This window comes from Sciurus carolinensis, chromosome 11 (assembly GCF_902686445.1).
Source record: "Sciurus carolinensis chromosome 11, mSciCar1.2, whole genome shotgun sequence".
In the NCBI taxonomy this organism is placed as follows: Eukaryota; Metazoa; Chordata; class Mammalia; order Rodentia; family Sciuridae; genus Sciurus; species Sciurus carolinensis.
This window is the reverse complement of record NC_062223.1, coordinates 9,881,314-9,901,271: the sequence shown is the minus strand read 5'-3', so window position 1 is coordinate 9,901,271 and position 19,958 is coordinate 9,881,314. Positions and strand designations below refer to the sequence as shown.

At 56.0% G+C, this 19,958-nt stretch overlaps 3 protein-coding genes across 13 annotated transcripts; 2 read left to right on the top strand and 1 right to left on the bottom strand.

Annotated features, from left to right (window-relative positions):
* The first annotated feature begins 836 nt into the window (after positions 1-836).
* On the top strand, positions 837-10,100 carry Mus81 (MUS81 structure-specific endonuclease subunit). Of its 7 annotated transcripts, none has more exons than XM_047518304.1 (16): positions 837-1,307; positions 1,396-1,522; positions 1,723-1,808; positions 2,339-2,437; positions 2,593-2,661; positions 2,782-2,867; positions 4,027-4,167; positions 4,440-4,535; positions 4,631-4,752; positions 4,840-4,937; positions 5,486-5,602; positions 5,693-5,788; positions 5,927-6,070; positions 6,145-6,248; positions 6,690-6,773; positions 8,276-10,100. In XM_047518304.1, the coding sequence occupies exons 1-16, from the start codon at positions 897-899 to the stop codon at positions 8,277-8,279; spliced, it is 1,884 nt and encodes a 627-aa protein (XP_047374260.1). In that variant the 5' UTR covers positions 837-896; the 3' UTR covers positions 8,280-10,100. The 7 variants fall into 7 exon arrangements, with proteins under 7 accessions (XP_047374260.1, XP_047374259.1, XP_047374257.1 ...); XM_047518303.1 differs by lacking the exon at positions 8,276-10,100 and adding an exon at positions 6,857-7,407 and having other exon boundaries at positions 846-1,307; positions 1,723-1,787; XM_047518301.1 differs by lacking the exon at positions 8,276-10,100 and adding an exon at positions 6,857-7,406 and having other exon boundaries at positions 849-1,307.
* Efemp2 (EGF containing fibulin extracellular matrix protein 2) lies at positions 7,041-14,565 on the bottom strand. 5 transcript variants are annotated; one of them, XM_047518311.1, is made up of 12 exons: positions 14,211-14,564; positions 13,736-13,778; positions 13,312-13,429; positions 13,035-13,083; positions 12,218-12,424; positions 11,569-11,691; positions 11,214-11,330; positions 10,957-11,076; positions 9,463-9,582; positions 9,249-9,375; positions 8,826-9,021; positions 7,041-8,048 (listed from the first exon to the last, which is right to left on the bottom strand). In XM_047518311.1, the coding sequence occupies exons 3-12, from the start codon at positions 13,420-13,422 to the stop codon at positions 7,887-7,889; spliced, it is 1,332 nt and encodes a 443-aa protein (XP_047374267.1). In that variant the 5' UTR covers positions 13,423-13,429; positions 13,736-13,778; positions 14,211-14,564; the 3' UTR covers positions 7,041-7,886. The 5 variants fall into 5 exon arrangements, with proteins under 5 accessions (XP_047374267.1, XP_047374266.1, XP_047374265.1 ...); XM_047518310.1 differs by lacking the exon at positions 14,211-14,564 and adding an exon at positions 14,092-14,177; XM_047518309.1 differs by lacking the exon at positions 13,736-13,778 and having other exon boundaries at positions 14,211-14,565.
* Positions 14,566-16,395: 1,830 nt separating this feature from the next.
* Positions 16,396-19,865, top strand: Ctsw (cathepsin W). Its single transcript, XM_047518314.1, has 10 exons — positions 16,396-16,511; positions 16,987-17,071; positions 17,846-17,959; positions 18,319-18,479; positions 18,573-18,669; positions 18,754-18,834; positions 18,918-19,043; positions 19,217-19,281; positions 19,356-19,559; positions 19,640-19,865. The coding sequence occupies exons 1-10, from the start codon at positions 16,425-16,427 to the stop codon at positions 19,745-19,747; spliced, it is 1,128 nt and encodes a 375-aa protein (XP_047374270.1). The 5' UTR covers positions 16,396-16,424; the 3' UTR covers positions 19,748-19,865.
* Positions 19,866-19,958: the final 93 nt, after the last annotated feature.

Below are 19,958 nucleotides of genomic sequence, written 5' to 3'. Positions count from 1 at the left end.
AGAGGGGGTGGGGCCAGCCCGAACGCCGGCTTCTGGCTCCTTATAAGGCCTCTTGGGGAGGGAGGCGGGAGCCCAGGGCCGGCTTGGGGATGCAGGACCGCTGGCTAGGCGGAGTTAGAAGGGCGGGCCTGAAGCTCTGGCGCCGGCCCCTCTCCTTGCAGGCTTACACCTCCCGACTTCCGGCAGGATAGCTAGAGGCCGGGGCGCGGAGGGGTAGGGGTTGCTTCAACCCGTGTCCGGCTCATTTGTACGTGTCCGTCAACCCGGGACCTCTTTGAGGGGTTTTCATCCTCAAGCTACTCGAGGATCCCCCACAAAAGTGACGAGTGCCCTCTTCTACCTTTGTCTACAGCCTGCTACGCGAGATCCGACCACGTCCCCATCTGAGGCCTCCCCACCTGCCAGGACAGGAGGCATCTCTTTCTTACAATCTTTTTCCTACTTGTCCTCTCCCTCAGTCCACCTAGCTTGGGCCTTCTGTGCACATCCCTGACTTCGCAGCCCCAATCACACTCGCCCACCGCGCACGCATGATGTGCTGGGTCCCAACCCTGGATCACTATTTCCTCAGATCCTTCACTCCTCCTGCCTTACCTTTGTGTCTTCGTCCCCTGCACACCTTCCTAGATGTCCCTTCCACAAATATAATTACACTCACTTGTCGTCCACACCCCCTACAACTCTTCTCAAGTCCAGCCTCTCCAACCTCCTGTGCAAGGCTGAGGCTGAAACTCAGACCCGAGCAGCCAAGTTCAGGTTGCTCCGTTAAGCGCCGGCTCAGCCGGCCCTCCCACTCGCAGGGGGCGCTGTCCGTCTTCCTATCGCCTGCACAAAGATGCCCCCCGCTCTCGAATCTGGGGTGGCAGGAAGGGGCGTGTCAAGGCTCCAGGGCCTGAATGCGGCGGGTCCAAAAGCCTGGTCGCGGACCGGGGGAGGTCAGGCAGCGTAGGCGAAACGTGGTGGAGACCGCGCTCCTATTAGCCACTTCGGGTAGTGCAGGGGCGGGGAGGGCTGCTGCAGGCTTTCTTCCAGTTAGTATCCCGTTGGGGCCACGTGATCAGAGAGGTCCCGCCCTCACCACCGTCCCCAGCCAGGTGTTCAGTCCTGACCCCAGAACGATCGGTGTCCCAGCCTCGCGAGCTCGAGGCTCCAGAGGATCCGCCCTGGGACTCATGGCGGCGCCGGTCCGCCTGGGCCGGAAACGCCCGCTGCCGGTTTGCCCCAACCCGCTCTTCGTACGCTGGCTGACCGAGTGGCGGGATGAGGCGGCCAGCAGGGGGCGCCGCACGCGTTTCGTGTTTCAGAAGGTGGGTCCTAGTGAACTGGGAACAGGTGCTGGCCAAGCCAGACGATCTGGCTAATCCTGACCTAGTTCCCTACCCCTTCCCCTGCCAGGCGCTGCGCTCCCTCCGGCGGTACCCGCTGCCCCTGCAAAGCGGGAGGGAAGCTAAGATACTCCAGCACTTCGGAGATGGGCTCTGCCGTATGCTAGACGAGCGGCTGCAGCAGCACCTGGCGTCAGGTAGTGAGCGCCTCCGGCGGGGAAGGGAAAACCCTCTTCCTCTCCCAGGTGCACTCTCCGGTCTTGAATACTTCAGTTTCAAAGTTCCCCACTCCTGTCTTATTTGCTATTCGACTTGGGGCTAGTAGTTGGCGCTCTCATACACGAGCAGACTGCGGGGTCCCGTATGATGCGGGACTCACTTTCTTTTGCTTCCACAGATAAACCTGCTCCTGGCTCACCACCTGGAGAGATGCGTCCAGCCCAGAAAGGGCCATCTGCCCAGGTCCAGGACTCCTCTATGCCAGTGAGGAAGCGGCAAGGGGAATGGGAAACGAAATGGGAGTACTTCGACTAAGATTTCTTGACTTGAGGGTCTTAACAGGCCTGGATGCCACTCTCATGGGTGATGCCTGGCCTGGGGCAAAGGACTTATCCTCCCTGAGGATAATTTTTTTTTTTTTTTCTGTTTGGTTTGGCTGTGTTTTATTTGTAATGAGAATATTGATAACAGCTGTAGAGGGAGTTCCTTAACTAAGCTATTTAAGAGGGGGCCAGCCCAGGAAGTAATGGGGCTGCTGTTACTTGGTGTTCCTGTCCTGCAGTGACAGAACTTAGGCTGGACCAGGCAGCTACCCACTGCTCTGCAACTCCCCAGTGTTGCATCCAGATTTGCAGGTGGTCATTCTATCATCTGGTTCATTACACAGATAAGAAAACTGGAGGCAACTAAGGAACTTGCCCAGGACTATGCAGTCAGCTAAAATAGCCTTGCCAGGAACTGAGCCAACAGTGACTTGCCAGCATTTGTATTCAGAGCCCCTGTGTTCCTTTCAGGTTCTTGCCCAGCCCCAAGCAGGAGGCTCTGGTGGCTACTGGCCAGCTCGGCACTCAGGAGCCCGGGCAGTCCTACTGGAGCTGTACCAGGAACACCTGGTTAGTGCCTGGCCCCACCAGTAATAGTTGAGGCAGTGGGTGGGGGGAGACTCCTGGAAGTGCCTTGATGGGCAAGGTCGGCAGAGATCATCACTATCACTCTGGCAGAGTGAGGAGGCACCTCAGCACTGAGCCTACCCTGTTGTTTGTTTCAGAATCCTGCAGGTCACAGCTTCCTAACCAAGGAGGAGCTGCTGCAGAGGTGTGCCCAGAAGGCCCTCAAGGTGAGCCATCAGACTGCCCTTCATGGCAGTGAGCAGTGGTCTGGGGCCTGGCCAGCACCTGGAGCCAGTTTGGATTTGTAGCACTAGAGGCTCTCTGGGGGTCTTCTTTCCTACCAACAGGTAGTCCCTGGGAGTGCTCGAACCTGGCCAGCCCTCCGTTCCCTCCTGCACAGGAACCTGGTCCTCAGGACACACCAGCCAGCCAGGTGAGGCCAGCTGCAAGGGATACAGGAGGTAGGGACAGGATACATGTGATATTCTTGGCGAGTCCCTGTAGCTGCAACAGTTCCCATTCCTGATGCTGTTGAGGTAAGGGAAGACTGACCTTTCCCACAAGGAGCCCACACTAAGTGGGGTACAATGGTGCACACCTGTAAAATCCCAGCAGCTTGGGAGGCTGAGAAAATAGGATTACAAGTTTGAGGCCAGCCCCAACAATTGACCCTGACTCAAAATAAAAAATTTTAAAAAGGGCTAGGGATATAGCTCAGTGGTAAAGTGCCCCTGGATTCAATATTCAATCCCCAGTACAAAAAAAAAAAAAAAAAAAAAAACAAATAAATAAAAAAAGAGGAGCCCATGCTGTTGGAGTATCTGGAGCATGTGAGCAATTGGGGACAACTGGGGATGGAGGACGTATGCTGACAGTATTAAAGGAGCTGAAAGCCTTTGCCAAGGAGAGAACATCTAGCATGTCTTAAAATTTGTTTTCCTGTTTGGTTTTGGCAGTGAAAAATTGAACCCAGAGAGTCTTTACCACTGATCTACATCCCCCAGCATTTTTATTTTATCGTTTTTGTTTTTGAGATGGGGTCTTACTCAATTGCTCAGGACCTCTCTAAATTGCTGGGGCTGACCTTGAACTTCTGATCCTCCTACTGCAGCCTCCAGAGTTGCTTAAGATTACAGGCATGACATGTCTTAAAATCTGGGTGATGGAAAGTGAGACTTGGTGGTAGAGGTCTAAGATCCCCGCTACATGGGAGGTTGAAGCAAGTCTCTAGAACTTACCAAGAGACAGACTCAAAAATTAAAAAAGAGCTGGGAAGGAGGCTCAGTGGTAGTGCCCCTGGGTTCAATTCTCCATGCAAACAAAACACAAAACCTGGGAGAGAAGAGTAGGCAGGGGGAGGGAACAGAAGGAGCAAACGCAGAGGATGGAGTTTGTTTGCCTGTGAGACTACACAGGAGAACTGACCCTAGGCAGGTCCTGGGAAACTGATCTGAGGGGCAAGACAGGGAGCCAGTGGACTTGTTTTTGCACAGGGCTGCCAAGGGGCAAGAGGCCTGCCTAGCTGAGGGCGGCAGGACAGCCTGCCAGGTGTGAGTGAAGAAGGGAAAGCTATATTTTTCTCCACCTCCCAGGTACTCACTGACCCCAGAGGGCTTGGAGCTGGCCCAGAAGTTGGCTGAGTCAGAAAGCCTGAACTTGCTGAATGTGGGCACTGGACCTGAGAAGCCGTCTGGGGAGGAGTCAGCAGTGCCAGGAGCAGCCTCAGCTGAGCTGTGAGGAGGAAGGGGAGGAGTGGGGTGGGCAGAAATCGAACCAACACCAATCCCTAGTGCAGGCCATATAGCCCACCTGGTAGAGTGCCTGCCTCTCATGCTGGAGGCCCGGGTTCGAGTCCCCAGCACTGTGGGATTGTGGAAATAATAAGCAAACGAAACCAATCCCTTATCTCCATGACCTACACTGCCGCCACGCCTCCTGTGGGTTGTAGGGGGAATGCCCTGGCACTGGGAGTTCTGGCCTCACACACAGCAACCCCCCTGCTCAGGGGTGCCAGTGAAGGAGGAGACCAGCAGCCACTGCTGGAGCTGGGGCCTGGAGAGTACAGGGTGCTGTTGTGTGTGGACGTCGGCGAGACCAGGGGGTAAGCCGGGGGAAACCCTGAGGATGAGCAGAGGATGCCAGAGGGTGGAGTGTACAGGCGTTTCCTGACCTTGGTCTCCCTCCCTGTAATCTCAGGGCAGGGTATAGGCAAGAGCTGCTGCGAGAGCTACAGCGGATGCATGTGGCCCACACGGTTCGCAAGCTGCATGTTGGGGACTTCGTGTGGGTGGCACAGGAGACCAGGCCCAGAGACCCAGGTAAGTGGCCATGGATGAGCAGGCATCGAGGGAGACTTGCGGGGAGAGGTGGCCACAAGCCAACGAGATTCTTGGGCTTCCTGGCAGCCAGACCTGGAGAGTTAGTCCTGGACCGCATCGTGGAGCGCAAGCGCCTAGACGACCTGTGCAGCAGCATCATCGATGGCCGCTTCCGGGAGCAGAAGGTTCCTTTGCTGGCCCTCCTCACCTCGTTTCCTGCCTGCCCCAGGGCTACTGCCTCAGCCCAGAGGCAGCTGGGGAGACCTCCTGGGTGTCCTCAAGGCAGAGCCGCCTGCAGCCACGCCCCATTAAAGCTGCTGTAGGCAGTCCCAGGTTCAGAACCCCTCAGGCCACCAGGAATGCAGGGTTCTCGGCTGGGCCAACGAGCACGTTAAAGACTCCTCGTAAACCTGTCCCTTCAGTCCTGGTTAAATGGGGCCCAATGTCTGCAGGTAGAAATACAGAGGCTGTGCCTTGGTCCCTGCTGCTAAACTGACCCTAAATCAGAGGCCACACTCAGGCCAAGGGAGGCTTGAAGGGCAGGCAGCTTTCAGATGGTGAAGGGCTCTCCCACAGGTCACAGCAGAAGCTTGGGTGTGTAGGCCCCTCTGAGACAGCAAGCATGAGGAGGCTACCTGGTGGACAGGGTCACCTCACAATTGTCATGTGATGGATGGCCCAAGGACACAGGCTTATGGGCCTGACCCTCCTGCTTATCTGTCTTCCTCCCCAGTTCCGGCTGAAGCGCTGCGGTCTGGGGCACCGGGTGTACCTGGTGGAGGAGCACAGCTCAGTCCACAACCTCAGCCTTCCTGAGAGCACGCTGCTGCAGGCTGTCACCAACACCCAGGTGAGCCAGGAGGCAGGCCAGGCTGTCAGGGGCTAGAGTGTATGGTGGTTCAGGCCAAAAGCTGCCACCACCTGTGGGTGTTCTCACCAGGTCATTGATGGATTCTTTGTGAAGCGCACAGTAGACATCAAGGAGTCAGCTGCCTACCTTGCCCTTTTGACACGGGGCCTGGAAAGACTCTACCAGGTAAACAGAGGCACCTGTCTCTACTGGTCCTTTACCTGGGTCATGGCTTCTCCAAGGAGGAAGGGCTGGCCCACTGAGGCCTAGGATTGGGCAAAGACGGCTGGGGGTTGACCCTTTAGAGCTCCAGCCTGGCCTCAGTCCCCTCTTCTTCAGGGCCACACCCTACGCAGCCGTCCCTGGGGAACCCCAGGGGACCCTGAATCAGGGGCCAGGCCCTCCCCAAACCCACTCTGCTCACTCCTCACCTTCAGTGACTTCAACACAGGAGCCATCAAGAACAAGGTATGGCCTCTGCCCAGTTTCCCTTTAGGCGGCCTGGCCCCTGACCACCTGACACATGTCTTCCCCAACCTAAGGCCCAGTCTGTGCGTGAGGTGTTTGCCCGGCAGCTGATGCAGGTTCGCGGAGTGAGTGGGGAGAAGGCAGCGGCCCTGGTGGATCGATACAGCACCCCTGCCAGGTACACCTCTGGATGGCCCTGTGGGGGTCCTCAGCCCTGTCCTCCTTGCATGGAATGCAGCTTCACCAGCGCTTTGGGGGAGTGGGCCTGGCTCCATGTGGTCTGCACAGAGCCACAGTTGGACAGATTCAGCTGAACCCAGGGTCGATCATGCCAGAACTGGATGATTTCTCAGGCATGGAGGAGGGAACATTGGGTGCAGCAGAGAGTGCTTCCTGGAGGAGGAGGCTGGGCCACAAAGACTGGGGGAGCTTTTGGAGCCTTTGCTGATTCTGTCCCAGTGTTCCTAGAAAGAGGGTAGGGCAGGATGGAACAGGACCAAAATGCCAGGCACAGGAAGTGTGCTGTGTCCTGACCTCTCCACCCCAGGCTGACCCCCTTCCTGCCTCAGCTGTCCTTGTGCTGGCTCACATAGTCAGCCGTCATGTACCCCACCCCCAGCCTCCTGGCTGCCTATGATGCCTGTGCCACCCCCAAGGAGCAGGAGATGCTGCTGAGCACCATCAAGTGTGGGCGTCTGCAGAGGTAAGGGTGAGAGACAGTCTGGAGGGAGTCCGGGGCCTGGGCCGTACTAGATCCTGGCCAACCCTGCCATTCTCTTCCTGTAGGAATCTGGGACCTGTTCTGAGCAGGACCTTATCTCAGCTCTACTGCACCTACAGCCCCTTGACTTGAACTGCACCCAGCGCCAGAACCCAGTCCCCAGTCCCCATCTCTCCCTCCCCGCAAGCTAGCCAGGCTTTTAACCAGGACCTCTTGGGCTTCAATAAAAATCTTTACGTGTTTGCAGACTTATGTATTATGGAGGCGACACCAGGCTCCAGAGCACTTGTGAAATGTGTAGTAAGTAGGAGATGAAACCATATGGTCCTATGGTTTTGTTTTAGGCAGTGCTGAGGGTGCAACCCAGGGGCCTCCCATGTGCTAAGCAAGCATTTCACCACTGAACTACACCAGCCTGTCTAGTGTATCTTAAAGCAAACTTCTCAGGACCTGGGGTTCCCTGGTCAGGGAGATGGCATCAGCAGGGCTCTACAATTTTGAAGCTACTTTATGTAATCATATGGTCCTTGACCATGTAAAAATTCCTTAGGTAAGAAGTTCTGTAAGTTGGAAAAGAAAAGCTGAAAAACCACCCACAGTCTGGTTGCCTGATTTTATAGATGGAAAACAGGCCCAGGAAGCTACCTAGGGCTTGCTCCGTATGTAGTTTGAGGCAGAGCTAAGACTGGAACCCTGGGTGGGCGTCTGGTAATGTCTGGAGCAGGGTTTCTTAGCCAGATCTAAAACTCTGGGCTGGAGCCTGGGGTCTGCATGCCTTATTACCTTCTCACTCAAGGTGACTCTGAAGCCTGTGACACAGCTCCCATCAGTGGGGCCCCTCAGCCTGAACACAGAGCCCCCGCTTTAGGTAGGCTTGGCCTGCCTCCCACAAACCCAGCCCCTCCTCCAGGCTGAGGTTACCCACCCACCTCAGCCACCAGGACTCCTTCTTTCTCCCTTTATTGCCTTTCTCTTTCTGCCCTTCACAACATCCCCCTTTTAGCAGAACAGTCATTCCTGAGCCCCAGGCTCCTTGGCTACAGGGAGCTGCAGGGAGGGTGGCTCCTCCCTCTCCCTTGCTGCAGGTCCCTCCCCTCAGAAGGTGTAGGCCCCCACGAAGATGGTGAGTCTCAGTACAGAGCTGGCCCGGTAGCTCATGAGGGAGTTCATGGTGACCATCTCCAGGTCCAGCACGTACTCCCGGGGGCCCGTCACTGGCCGGGCGAGGACCAGCATGGCGCTGACGTTGTTGATTTGCTGCAGGGCACAGTGGGTGGCAGGAGATGTAGACTGTGTCAGCCTACATGCCAGGACCCTACCCCAGCATCACCTCTCTGCCCTGTGGCTGAGAGGTGGGGAGACAGCCCTGGCCATCAGGCTGTGACCCCAGTTCTCATCTGGCTCTCTGACACCATGGGTGTACCTCTCCTGTACCCACATCCTGCCCTCATATTCTCCCACTGGCACTTTCCCCACCCTTCCAGATAAAATTATTTAACAAGGATTCGCACTGATGATTCGAGACCAGTTGTGACTTGAAAGTGGTTGGCAGACTCTGCTTCGAAGCACTCTGTTTGAAAAAGAAAAGCTCTGACGCCAACACCTCATCATGCTGGATGCGGCACGAGGACCGTGGGACTGAGGCCCTCTCTGTTCACTGTGAGCCGAACATGGACTCCTGCCCCTACAGCTCATCAGCAGAGATGGATTCTCTAACCCCCCGGGCCTCTGCACAAACCTCTCCCACCGTCCCATTTTTATGGGTGCAGAAGTTGTGGCCAGATAGGGAAACCAGTCCCAAGGACTCAAGCCCCAGTGACCAAGTGCTTGTTAGAATTGCCTTTAACATCTGTAATTTGTACCCTGGGAATGTAGAATGCCCCCTGGCTTCCCAAAAGTCCTACCTCTTGGGGGTGGGGGCTTTGAGAGGAGAGCCTGGGCATAAGTACAGTCCAGTCTCTGCTTAGGGCAACCTGGAATTACATTTTGGAGTATGAACGTCAGTTGAGGGGTGGGAGCAGAGGAGAGCCTTACCCTAATGTAGAAGTCCCCCTGTGAGTTTCCAGCACGAATCTGAAAGGCATTGTAGGCGCCAGGATAGACAGAGGTTGCCTGAATCTGGAACACATCTGCTGGCACACTCCGCTCTGAGGTGATGCTCATGTAACGGTGCACAATGGATGAAGGCTGCTCCCGACACAAGGGATTGGAGGCAGGACAGAGGCAGCGGCTAGAGACCCCCCAGGTGGGGAATATGAATGAGCTCCTGGTCCATCCCCCAAATATTGCCCAACCCCAAAAGGAGGGACTCCTAAGAGGCTCTACCTACTCCTGATACAAAACTACAACTTCCATCAGCCCTCAGGGGCACTCACCAGTCCGGGTTAGATGCCAGTTTGCCCCACAGCCCTCTGGGAATTGTAGTTTTTGTGAAGGCAGCACATTGGATTTACTTACTTGTCAGAAACCTGGACGTAGGGCTCCAAACAGCGGTTGGTGTCCACACAACGGTAGCCCCCATGGAAGTTGACACAGGTTTGGGCCTCAGAGCACTGATGTGCTCCAGACTCACACTCATCAATGTCTGTGCCAGGAGAGAGGGGCTAGAATCAGGGGCTTTAGGTCACCAGCCTGACATTACAATGCCCACCCCCCTCGGGGGAACCTGTACCTTGACAGAGGCGTGTGGCCAGCAGCTGGTAGCCCTGCGGGCAGTGGCAGGAGAAGCGGCCTGGTTCATTGACACAGCGGTACTGGCAGAGGTAACTGGAGTAGCTGCACTCATCAATATCTGAGGGAGGGTGGGGATGAGGACCCTGTACCATCCTCATAATTGAGTCCCACAAAGGTATACTGAGAGAGTCCATCCCCAACTTAGGCTAAGTGTGGGCAGAGAGGAGGGGGCAAGAAGCTCTGCAGATCTCAAGAGGAGGGTAGAGGGTTCAAAGAAAAATCTGGGTGTAGCTCTGTGGTAAGAATTCAGCATGTGTGAGATTCTGGGTTCAATCCCCTGCACCACCAAAAAAGGAAGAAAAGGAAAAAAAAAGATCTTCCTGCCTCCTGGCTCACAGACCTCTCTTTACTCCAGGACTACAAAAAGACACAATAAGTGGGGTAAGCCCTGGGAATCTAGAGGCTTGGGTGTGAATCCTACTGATTTGGGGGGAACCTCAGTTTTCCTGTCAATAAAATGAGTGGTTCAACAAGTCCTGAGGGGGGTTGGGGTTGAAGCTCAGTGGCAGAGTGTTTGCCTAGCATGTTTAAGGCACTGAGTTCGATCCTTGGCACCACATAAAAATAAAGGTATTATGTCCAATCTACAACTACAAATATTAAAAAAAAAAAAAAAGTCCTGAGCCTGCTCTAGTTTTCAATAATTTGCCCAATTCCTGCAATCCACAATCAGGCCAAGCACCCAGTCACCTCTGCACACTGTGAACTACCTAGGCAGGGCACCGTTTTTCTGCTCTTGTTCCCCTTGTGCTGCCAGGCACCAACAAGGCTCTATTCCACAGTGAAGCATAACATAAACAGAGCACATGCCAGGTGACCTGGAGTGAGAAGTCCAAGAGAGAACCCTGGCACCACCTCATCCTTGTGTGAACTTCGGCAAGTTACTTAACCTCTTAGTGGGAGAATGAAAGTCACCATTTACCCAGGCCTTATGCTTATTTTCTGCAATCCTCCCACAAACCTGGAGAGAGATATTAATGTCCTCATTTTGGAGAAAGGATAAAATCATACCCAACTCCTAGGATTGTTGACAGGATGAAATGAGGCCAAGTATGTGAGGGAAGCACCCAGCACAGCCTACTTCTCAGTAAATGGTTCACTTTTTAAGGTTTGATGAAGCCTATTATTGTCCCACTTCATCCTCCACACAACCCATTTTACAGAACAGGCGTGGAGAGAAGAGTGATTTGCCCTAGTTCGGATGCAAATTCAAGTGGCCTGACTCCCAGGAAGAGTAGTGCCCACATCCTGCTCTGTCTCCCCACTGAACTTCAGTAGGGACCTAGTCGCCTTTCCCACACCAGCCTATCCCAGAGTCCAGGGGAGGTATGTGACTACAGAGGATGGGACATTGAAGAAAGGACAGTGTGGCCGTATGATGCAGGGTCTGGGGGACCAATGCAAGAGCCTGTGGCAGGGGTGGGACTCTCACCGCTGCAAGAGAAGCCATCCCGGTGCAGTTCATAGCCCTGGTGGCAGCGACACAGGAAAGTCCCATAGGAATTGAAGCAGCGCTGCTCGCACGGGGCCCCCATGTCACACTCATTCACATCTAGGGGTGCCAGGAAAAAACGGGAGGGTTGAAAGCTGAGGAGTGGTCCAGGGCCCCCGTTCCACCTAGGCTGTCAGGAAGGAAGCTCCCCCACCTCACACCTCCCTGCCCTGGAGCCTGGCCTGGCCCAGCCTCACCCACACAGGAGCGGTTGTTGGGCCCCAGCTGGAAGCCGGGCTCGCACTGGCAGCGAAAGGAGCCAGGTAGGTTCACGCAGCGGTGCTGACAATAGCGGTAGCGGCACTCGTCTATGTCTGGGAAGGAGGGCAGAGCAGGCTGGAACTCAGTCTCAGCACCCATTAGTCCTGTTTGTGTCTAGAGGGATGTGGCAGCCAGGACATACCCACACACAATCTTCTATGTCTGATGATAGGAGGACACAGGTGGCAGGGGACTGGGGTACAGCCTGGGGGTGGACTGGAATAGGGGTCAGGTGCTAGGACGAGAGTTAGGCAGGGGCGCAGGGAAAGGCTGCTTGCTTCCCGGACTCACCCACACACTCAGGCCCGATCTTGCGGTAGCCGTCAGGGCAGGTGCACTGGTAGGTGCCAGGCAGGTTATGGCAATCCTGGCTGGGCCGACAGTCGTGCAGAGCCTGGGCACACTCATCCACATCTGCAGGAGATCCCACATGCCATCAAACATGAGTGACACCTCAACATTAACATGGAAGGGTGACACAGGCCAGATACCACACATATGGGCACGTGGATGATGGGCACCCCCAAAAACAGGAATATATGAATTAGACTATCCAGGCAGCACAAGTAAGAGTCCACCTGGGGGCACCCCCAACCTGTGACATCCATCAGGGAAGCACAGGAAACAAGACCTTGGCCACACCCTCCCCTCCTCCCAGCAACTCTTCCCTCCTCCAAGCCTATAGCTCCCAGGGGGGCGTCCAGAGCAGAAAGGGGGCAGGGGCAGAGACTGGGAGGCAGGGTGTTTGCACGTGTCTGTAGGAAGCAAGGCAGGATTCAGGGGCTGGCAGGGCAGTGGGACATGCGCACAGGTAAGGATGTGGATGAGAATGTGGATGGCTCCTGAGGAGCCTCTGAGCAAGGGAGGAACATGAGGCCTGAGTTTTGAAGTCGCTTGGCAAGAATAATGACAGCCTGGATGCAGAGCGGCCCCTACTCACCCACGCAGCTCTCCTGTTCATCGGGCTCATAGCCTGGTGGGCAGGAGTTGGGGTGTTGAGCAGGGGGCACAGGCGGTGGGGGTCCCTCGCCATGCAGGTCATTGATGACAGCAGCTGAGCGGGGCAGGCACAAGTAGCCTCCATAGTGGTTGATGCATTTCATTTCTCCCTTGCAGGCCTCAGGGATGGTCAGGCACTCATTGACATCTGCAGAGAGGGACCTGTTAGACACAGCCAGTCTCCTGAGCCGGCTCTGGAGGGAGTGGGAGGCACGGAGTCCAGCCTGGCCACCTTGGCACTGTGACTGGGTAAGGTCTTCCTCTACTTGACCAGCCAAGCTGCCAGCTCAGGACCCCTCCCCCAGGTCTGCCAGGGCTGGAGGTAGGTCAGCTGTTCCTACTGTTGCTTACCTGCTCACACCTCCAAGTGACTCTCATCCTTCCTCAAAGTTCTGGCCCTAGCTTGGCCCGAGTGATTTGCGGGCCTTCTGACCCACCCATATGGACACCGCTCTCCCAGATTTTGATGGTACAAAGAGTTGGGACAGGAGAGTTGTTTGGAAAGGATGTATACACCCTGGCCCCTCTGGCAGGGCCCTACTGCTCATTTGCCTTACTGGGGGGTAGAGGAAGCATTTCCTGAGTTCCTTGGAGAGGGAAGGGCCAACCCTAGGTGAGCTGCCTCCCAGGGAACCAGAGTCTGCCTGGGTTCAACAGAACAGGGCTCCCGCGCTGCAGCTTCTGGAGGTGGGGGTGTCCTTGGAGAGCAGAAATTCCCTTCCCATGCTGGGGATGGTCTGTCCCCCAGGCACACTCACCCCGGCAGTGCTGACTGTCTGGGTCCCACTCGTAGCCATCTGTGCATTCCTGGGAAGGAACCAGAGGTAGCCACTGAGCACCCTAGGTTTCCTCCAACTGGCCAGGCCAAGACCTAGGCCCGATCTCTACTACCCTCTGGCCTGCTCCTAACAATGGTCCCCAGCTGTTCCACCAACCAGGGGAGGGGAGAATCTTCCCCAGCAGCAGCCACCCCAGGATCTTAGTCTCTCTATCCCTGCCCATCCCGTCCCAGGACAATGGCCCCACGGTCCCCACCGTGTAGCTGTCCGGCTCCTCGGAATCCTGGGGAGAGGCTGCCCCCAAGAGCAACAGCAGCAGCGAACAGAGCAGTAGTGAACCGGGGAGGCAGGAGGCGAAGGGGAGCATCCTGGGGCTGGGAGGTGGTGGGCAGGGGTCAGGGGCTTCGGCCATGGCACCCCCCCCATATTCTGTCTTAGGACTCGGAACCCGGGTCCCAGCCTTCTCCAGCTCAGGGCCGTGCTTGGGGCCTTGGGAGTCTCCTGGGGAAGGGAGCCGCCTCCTCTCACAGGCCAGGGTCCCAGGCCCACCGCCCGGGGCCGCCCCGCCCCCGCCGGGTGCCTGGTGGCGTGGGCCGAGGAGCACAGGCCTCTGGGCTCTGCACTGCGCCGACTCCGCGGACACTCCGGCCTGCTCCCTTCTTCCACGGACTGCCACTTACTTGGGCCCGCGGCGACCCGCGACTCGGCTGACTCCGGCAATGCCTGCGGGCAGACGGACGGGCGGACGGCGCAGCTCCCTGGACGCGCGGCCCCAGGAAGCGCCCCCCGCCCGCCCGCCGCGGCGCGGCCCACCCCGGCGCCTCCGCCCGCCCTTCGGCGGATTCCTGAGCCCGCGCCAGGGGGAGGGACCCCGACCCCCCGCTTCTCCGCCCCCGGCCGGCCACAGGCCCCCACCCGATCCCCCGCGGCGCCACCCGGGGCCGCCTCCCGGCGCCCGGCCAGGGTCCCCCAGCGCTCGGCCCTGGGGCCATTGGCTTTGATGCCAGGCCCCCACCAAAAATGTTATTCTGCGCACCTAGACTCTACCTAATCCGGGTCCCCAGAATTCCATCCTGTGCTCCCAAACTTTAGTCCCGCGAAGCACCCAGGCTGGTTCTGTGCCTCCCAGAGGACCCTGGGCACCTGGTCCCCCACCTGATCCTGGTCCGCCACATCCTCACTCTACTCGCCCCCGAATTTTATTCTGTGCCCCCAGATCATCACTCTATGCGGTCCCAAAACTTCATCCAGGCGCGAGACGCTCCCAGGCGCAAAACCGTCCATGTCTTCATCTGCCCTCCACCCCAGGGCCGCCTTCAGCCAGGTGGTCCCTGCACTCCACACAGCCTCTCCCGCGCCCTCCTTCCGCAAATCTACAACAGTTTGGGGGCTGGGGCGGCAGTTCCCTTTTGGCCCAAAATGAATGGAACCCCCCAAGAAGGCGGGCAAGCCTGAACTCGGGAACACAAGGTGACCGGGTCCAGAGCCAGCCCCTTCCCCACCCTTCCAGACCAGGCCCCCAACAGAGAGCATGCCTTGGGGGCGGAGTCTGGGCGGTTGGGCTCCCAGGAAGGGGCGGGGTCTCGCTCGCCCACGTCTCAAGGCGGGACCAGACGGGAAAGGGCCGTGTGTGCAGAGATCCCCCGCCTGGGGCCAGGCTGCGAGCGGGAATAGTCACCCCTCCCTTCCTTTTCCATCCCTGTTTATCTCCACAGTCGCACCCAAAGTGGCCCCGAAGAGGTGATGTACCGAGAAGGGAACCACCAGGTGGGTCCTGAGGTGAGCCCTGTGAGGTTCAGGCGGAAATGCTGAGAGTTTACTTACCGCTCCCGCCACCTCTCTTCCCAGCCATTGGGATGAGAACTTTAAAAATCACATCAGTGGAGCATGCCTGGAATTCCAGTGATTCAGAGGCTGAGGCAGGAAGATGGCAAGTTCGAGGACAGCCTCAGCAACTGAGAGCCCCTGTCTTCAAATTAAAAATAAAAAGGGCTGAGGATGTGGCTCAGTGGTAGAGTGCCCCTCGGTTCAATCCCCAGTACCACCAAAAAAAAAAAAAAAAAAAAAACAACAAAAGCAACATAACTCCTTAAAACCAAGAAGACAGCAACAATTGTTGACAAAGGTATGGAGAATTGGTGCTAGGTATATGTCCAGGAGAACTGAAAACATGTACACACACACACACACACACACACACACGGAAAGAAAAAAAAAAGAAACAGTCTGAATACACTGTTCATAGCAGCACTGTATATGAAAGCCAAAGTGTAGAAACAATCCATTGTCCATCAACTGATGAATAAACAAAATGTAATACATCCATATCATGGAATATTATTCAGTCATAAAAAAGAATGGAATACTGAAACATGTTACAGTATGGGTGAATCTTGAAAATAATACACTAAGTGAAAGGAGCCAGACACAAAAATCCACATATTCCATTTGTATGAAATATTCAGAATAGAAAAAGAGAAACTAATGGTTTTCCAGAGAAGTAGGGAACATGGAGTGACTGCTAATGGGTATAGAATTTCTTTTGAAATGATGAAACTGTTCTGAAATTAGTAGTGATTGGTTGCCCAGCTATGTTAATATATTAAGCAACTCAGCGAGACTATCTCTAAATTTAAAATGTGTGTGTGTGTGTGTGTGTGTGTGTGTGTATACAGCGCATATATATATATATGGACTGGGGATGTGGCTCAGTGGTTAAGCATCCCTGGGTTCAATCCCTGGTACCAAAATCAAACAAACAAAAAACCATCGAGCCTACTCTATGTAGGCCTGTTCTGAACACTGAACACACAGGTAAATTGACCATCTCTGGTATGACTGGGAGGCAGATGCCAAGTGGGCAAGGAGCAGCAGGGACTCATGGGGCTGCAGAAGGTTATACTGCAGGAGGAGGGAGCAGGAAAGGCTTCTCGAAGGAGGTGGCCATTTTGCTGACTGAGCTGCCCAGAAGCAAGAGTGATTCCGCAGGAAGCACTGACCATCCTCTATGCTCACCTGGTTGCCAGGTGGCTAAGGCCTGTAGTCCCCTGGGTCTCCCATCCTGACACTGGTGTCTGTATGTTGTCACTGTCCACTCAGTATCTATCCCTGTCTCCTTCAGATCCATCTCTGCATCCCTAGATTTGCCCAGAACAGTGGCCTAGAGCACTGTTGAATAAAGAAAAAGGGTTGGTGTGGGGAACAGCCAGGCAGATAGAGGGACAAAAACATGAAGGACTGAGGCAGCTGTGTGCTCTAGGGGTCTACCTCTACCCCATGCCAAGCTGTCCTGGTGGTTTCTGCAGCTCCGCCCCCTCAGCTTGGTCTGCGCAGCTTCCTGCTGGTGCGCACACTTGGGGCTGCACAACCATGGTTTTGACTGCCTGGCTCTCCGGCATCCTGGCCCTGTTGATGGCAGGCCTAATCCAAAGCACCACAGGCTCCCATGGAGTCCAGGTAAGTGCTTCCAACTTGTTCCCCATTCCCTCCTCACTACCAGTACCATGTCCAGGGTCACCTTCAGAAACAACTGACATGTTGCCAGGCAAGATGGTGTAATCCCACCAATTTGGAAAGTTGAGGCAGGAGGATCAAAAGTTTGAGGCCAATCTCAGCAACTTAATGAGACCCTCAACAACTTAGGGAGACCCTGTCTCAAAATAAAATAAAAAGAACTGGGGATGTGGCTCAGTGGTAAAGCTCACCTGCTTTAATCAAAAGAATGGGAAGGGAAGAAGGAAAGAAGGAAGGAATGATACATGGAGCAGGCTTGTCATTCCCATTTCTCAGAGGGAGTGACAGAGACTGGAAAGGTGGTTTTTGTGTCTGAGCTCACAAAGGAAGACAAAAAAGTCTAATTCACTGACACCCTAACCCAATCCTGGAGGGGTCCCAGCAATGACTTCTCCACCTGTGCTTGGTTCCTTGCCAGGACCTAGGTCCCTGGCCTCTGGAGCTGAAACAGGTCTTCAACTTGTTCCAGATTCAGTTCAACCGGAGTTACTCGAACCCAGCAGGTATTTTGGGTCAGATAAATCTCCAGTTCAGCCTCCCCAGATAGATGAAGAACTTTAGGCTCACTGTGGCCGATAAGCTTGGCCCAGGTTACTCACTTCAGCAGGGCTGGGGTTATACTGCCTGGTTTCCCAAATGCATGTGCGCGTACAGGAAGGATTATCCTTTGCCATGAACCTGGAGGGGAGATGGCAGCTGTTGGGCATCTGCCCCAGCCCTTGCAGCTGCTCTCCTGTTATTCCAGGCAGTGGGGAAGGGACCACCATCTAGGCATGTGTTCATTAAACACCCAAGGACACCCATTTTGTCCCCAAGGTAGGGACTCCCTCTCTCCCCGCATAAGCTGACAGGCAAGCTCTGGCACCCTCTCTCCTGGGTCTCCTCTTCCATAGGGGGCTGATCTGTGAGTACCTGGACCCCATCCTCCCACCCTACCCTATTCCAGTTCCTGACCTGTGGTTGGAGGTGAGAAGAGGAGGTGGCGGATGTGGCCTGGCAGAAAGCCGGTCTCCAGCCACTTACTTTCCCTTCTGAGTCACTCTGCCCCTCACTCTGCGTCCCCTAGGGTAGGAAGATGCTCTTCACTGTCTCTGGGAAAGTCCTAACCCTAGGTGGGTTGGGTAACCACTTCCTTGCCCATTGTCTGCAGTAGGGCCTGTGGGCTACAGGAAAGGAGTCAGTGACCACCTGGGTGGGAGCATGCCCAGCCAGCCAGTGGCCACTTCCTGCCTCCGAGGGGGCTTGGGAGTCAGCTGTGATAACTCCCTTTTGTCTAGAGTATGCTCGCCGCCTGGACATCTTTGCCCACAACCTGGCCAAAGCTCAGCAACTGCAGGAGGAGGACTTGGGCACAGCTGAGTTTGGGGTGACTCCATTCAGTGATCTCACAGGTACCTGGACCCTCCTGGGCACACACGTGGTGGATAGGAAAGCTGAATCTCTTACAGTGTATACTGGTAGAGCAGAGAGACAGCAGACTTTCCACTTTCAGGACCAGAGACCTGGTCCTGAAAAGGTGCCTGCCCCAAATCTCAGTGCAAGGGCAGTAACTCTGCCACCTGCCCAGCCCAGCTCAGGGGCTAGAGGCAGCAGGTGCAGGGGAATGTACCAGAAAAGAGCTTGGCTCTCTAGGCCTTGCTATCCCTATCTTGCCACCTCTGAGGGATCCAAATGGCCAAGGATGTGGATGGCTAGGGTGGGAGGGGCAGAATGTGGAAAAGAGGGGGTCAAAACTATTCTCTGCCCCCAGAGGAGGAGTTTGGACAGATCTATGGGCACTGGAAGGCAGATGGGGGCCCCAGCATGGGAAGAAAGGGAAGAAAGGTAAGGTCTGAAGAGACAGGGGAGCCGATGCCCCCCACCTGTGACTGGCGGAAGGCAAAGGGCATCATCTCTTCTATCAGGAACCAGGTATCTGCCCTCACCCAGTTCATCCCTATCCAGCCCAACGGGCGGGAGGGGGGGAGGCCTGAACACCCCGTGCTCTGCTCTCCCACCTGCTAGAGGAACTGCAATTGCTGCTGGGCCATGGCTGCCGCGGGCAACGTCGAGGCCCTGTGGGGCATCACATTTCAGCAGCCTGTGGAAGTTTCTGTGCAGGGTATGGCTGGGAGAGGGTATGTGTGACAGGGGAGGGAGGGAGGATTAGGGGCCTGGTCACCCACACTGTCCCTTTTTGCCCCAGAGCTGCTTGACTGTGGCCGCTGTGGAGATGGCTGCAAGGGTGGCTTCGTCTGGGATGCATATGTAACTATCCTCAACAACAGTGAGCATCCCCATCACTGGCCAAGCGCAGGGCTGGGGGAGGTCCAGGAGCCGAGCCTCCTCCCTTATCTTGCTTGTCTTCAGGTGGACTGGCCAGTGAAAAGGACTACCCATTCCAGGGGCACACCCGGAGCCACAGGTGCCTGGCCAAGAAGTTCAAGAAAGTGGCCTGGATCCAGGATTTCATCATGCTGCAGGACAACGAGCAGAGTGCGGCCAGGGTGGAGACAGGCGGGGGTGGGAGGGGATAAGGGATAGAGACCAGGATGGAGGCACATAGACCTGGCCATAGACGGGTGGGGATCGGGGGAGAAGGGGACACCCTTGTGCCAAGAGCAGGAGCCCCAGGGCAGGCACGACCTGACAGCACCCTCCATCTCCAGCAATTGCCTGGTACCTAGCTACCCAAGGCCCCATCACAGTGACCATCAACATGAAGCCACTGCAGGTGGGTAGGGTAGGGGACGGGAGGAGGGGCGCATGGGGTGGGTGAGCTCAGACTCAACCTTTCTGCCTCTGCAGCATTACCAGAAGGGGGTGATCAAGGCCACGCCCACCACCTGTGATCCCCGGGTTGTGGATCATTCTGTCCTGCTGGTTGGTTTTGGCAAGAGCCAGGTGGAGGAGGGGACACAAACTGCCTCTTCCCCGTTGCGTGGCCACCCTCGCCGCCCCACCCCTTACTGGATCCTGAAGAACTCCTGGGGGCACACCTGGGGCGAGGAGGTGAGCAGGACCCACTGCAGGAGGGGTCAGGGTAGCACAGGCCCTTCCCCACCTTCTGGCCCTGACTCCTAACTTCCTAGGGCTACTTCCGACTGCACCGAGGGAGCAATGCCTGCGGCATCACCAAGTACCCGCTCACAGCCCGTGTGGCACAACCAGCCAAGCGGCCAATCTCCTGCCCTCCCTGAACCTGTCAGCAGCCCATTGGCCCCTCCTGCATGCCAGCTGCCCTTACCTGGGCCCTACCTGAGGTTTTTGCCTATCCTCCCAATCTTCTCCATATGATCTGAATAAACCAAGACGAAACTCCTGGCTCCTGGGTAGACTCCACTGGGGCATGAAGATGGCAGGTGGGGAAATAACAGACAGTATTCCTGACCCACCCCAGTCCCAGAAGGG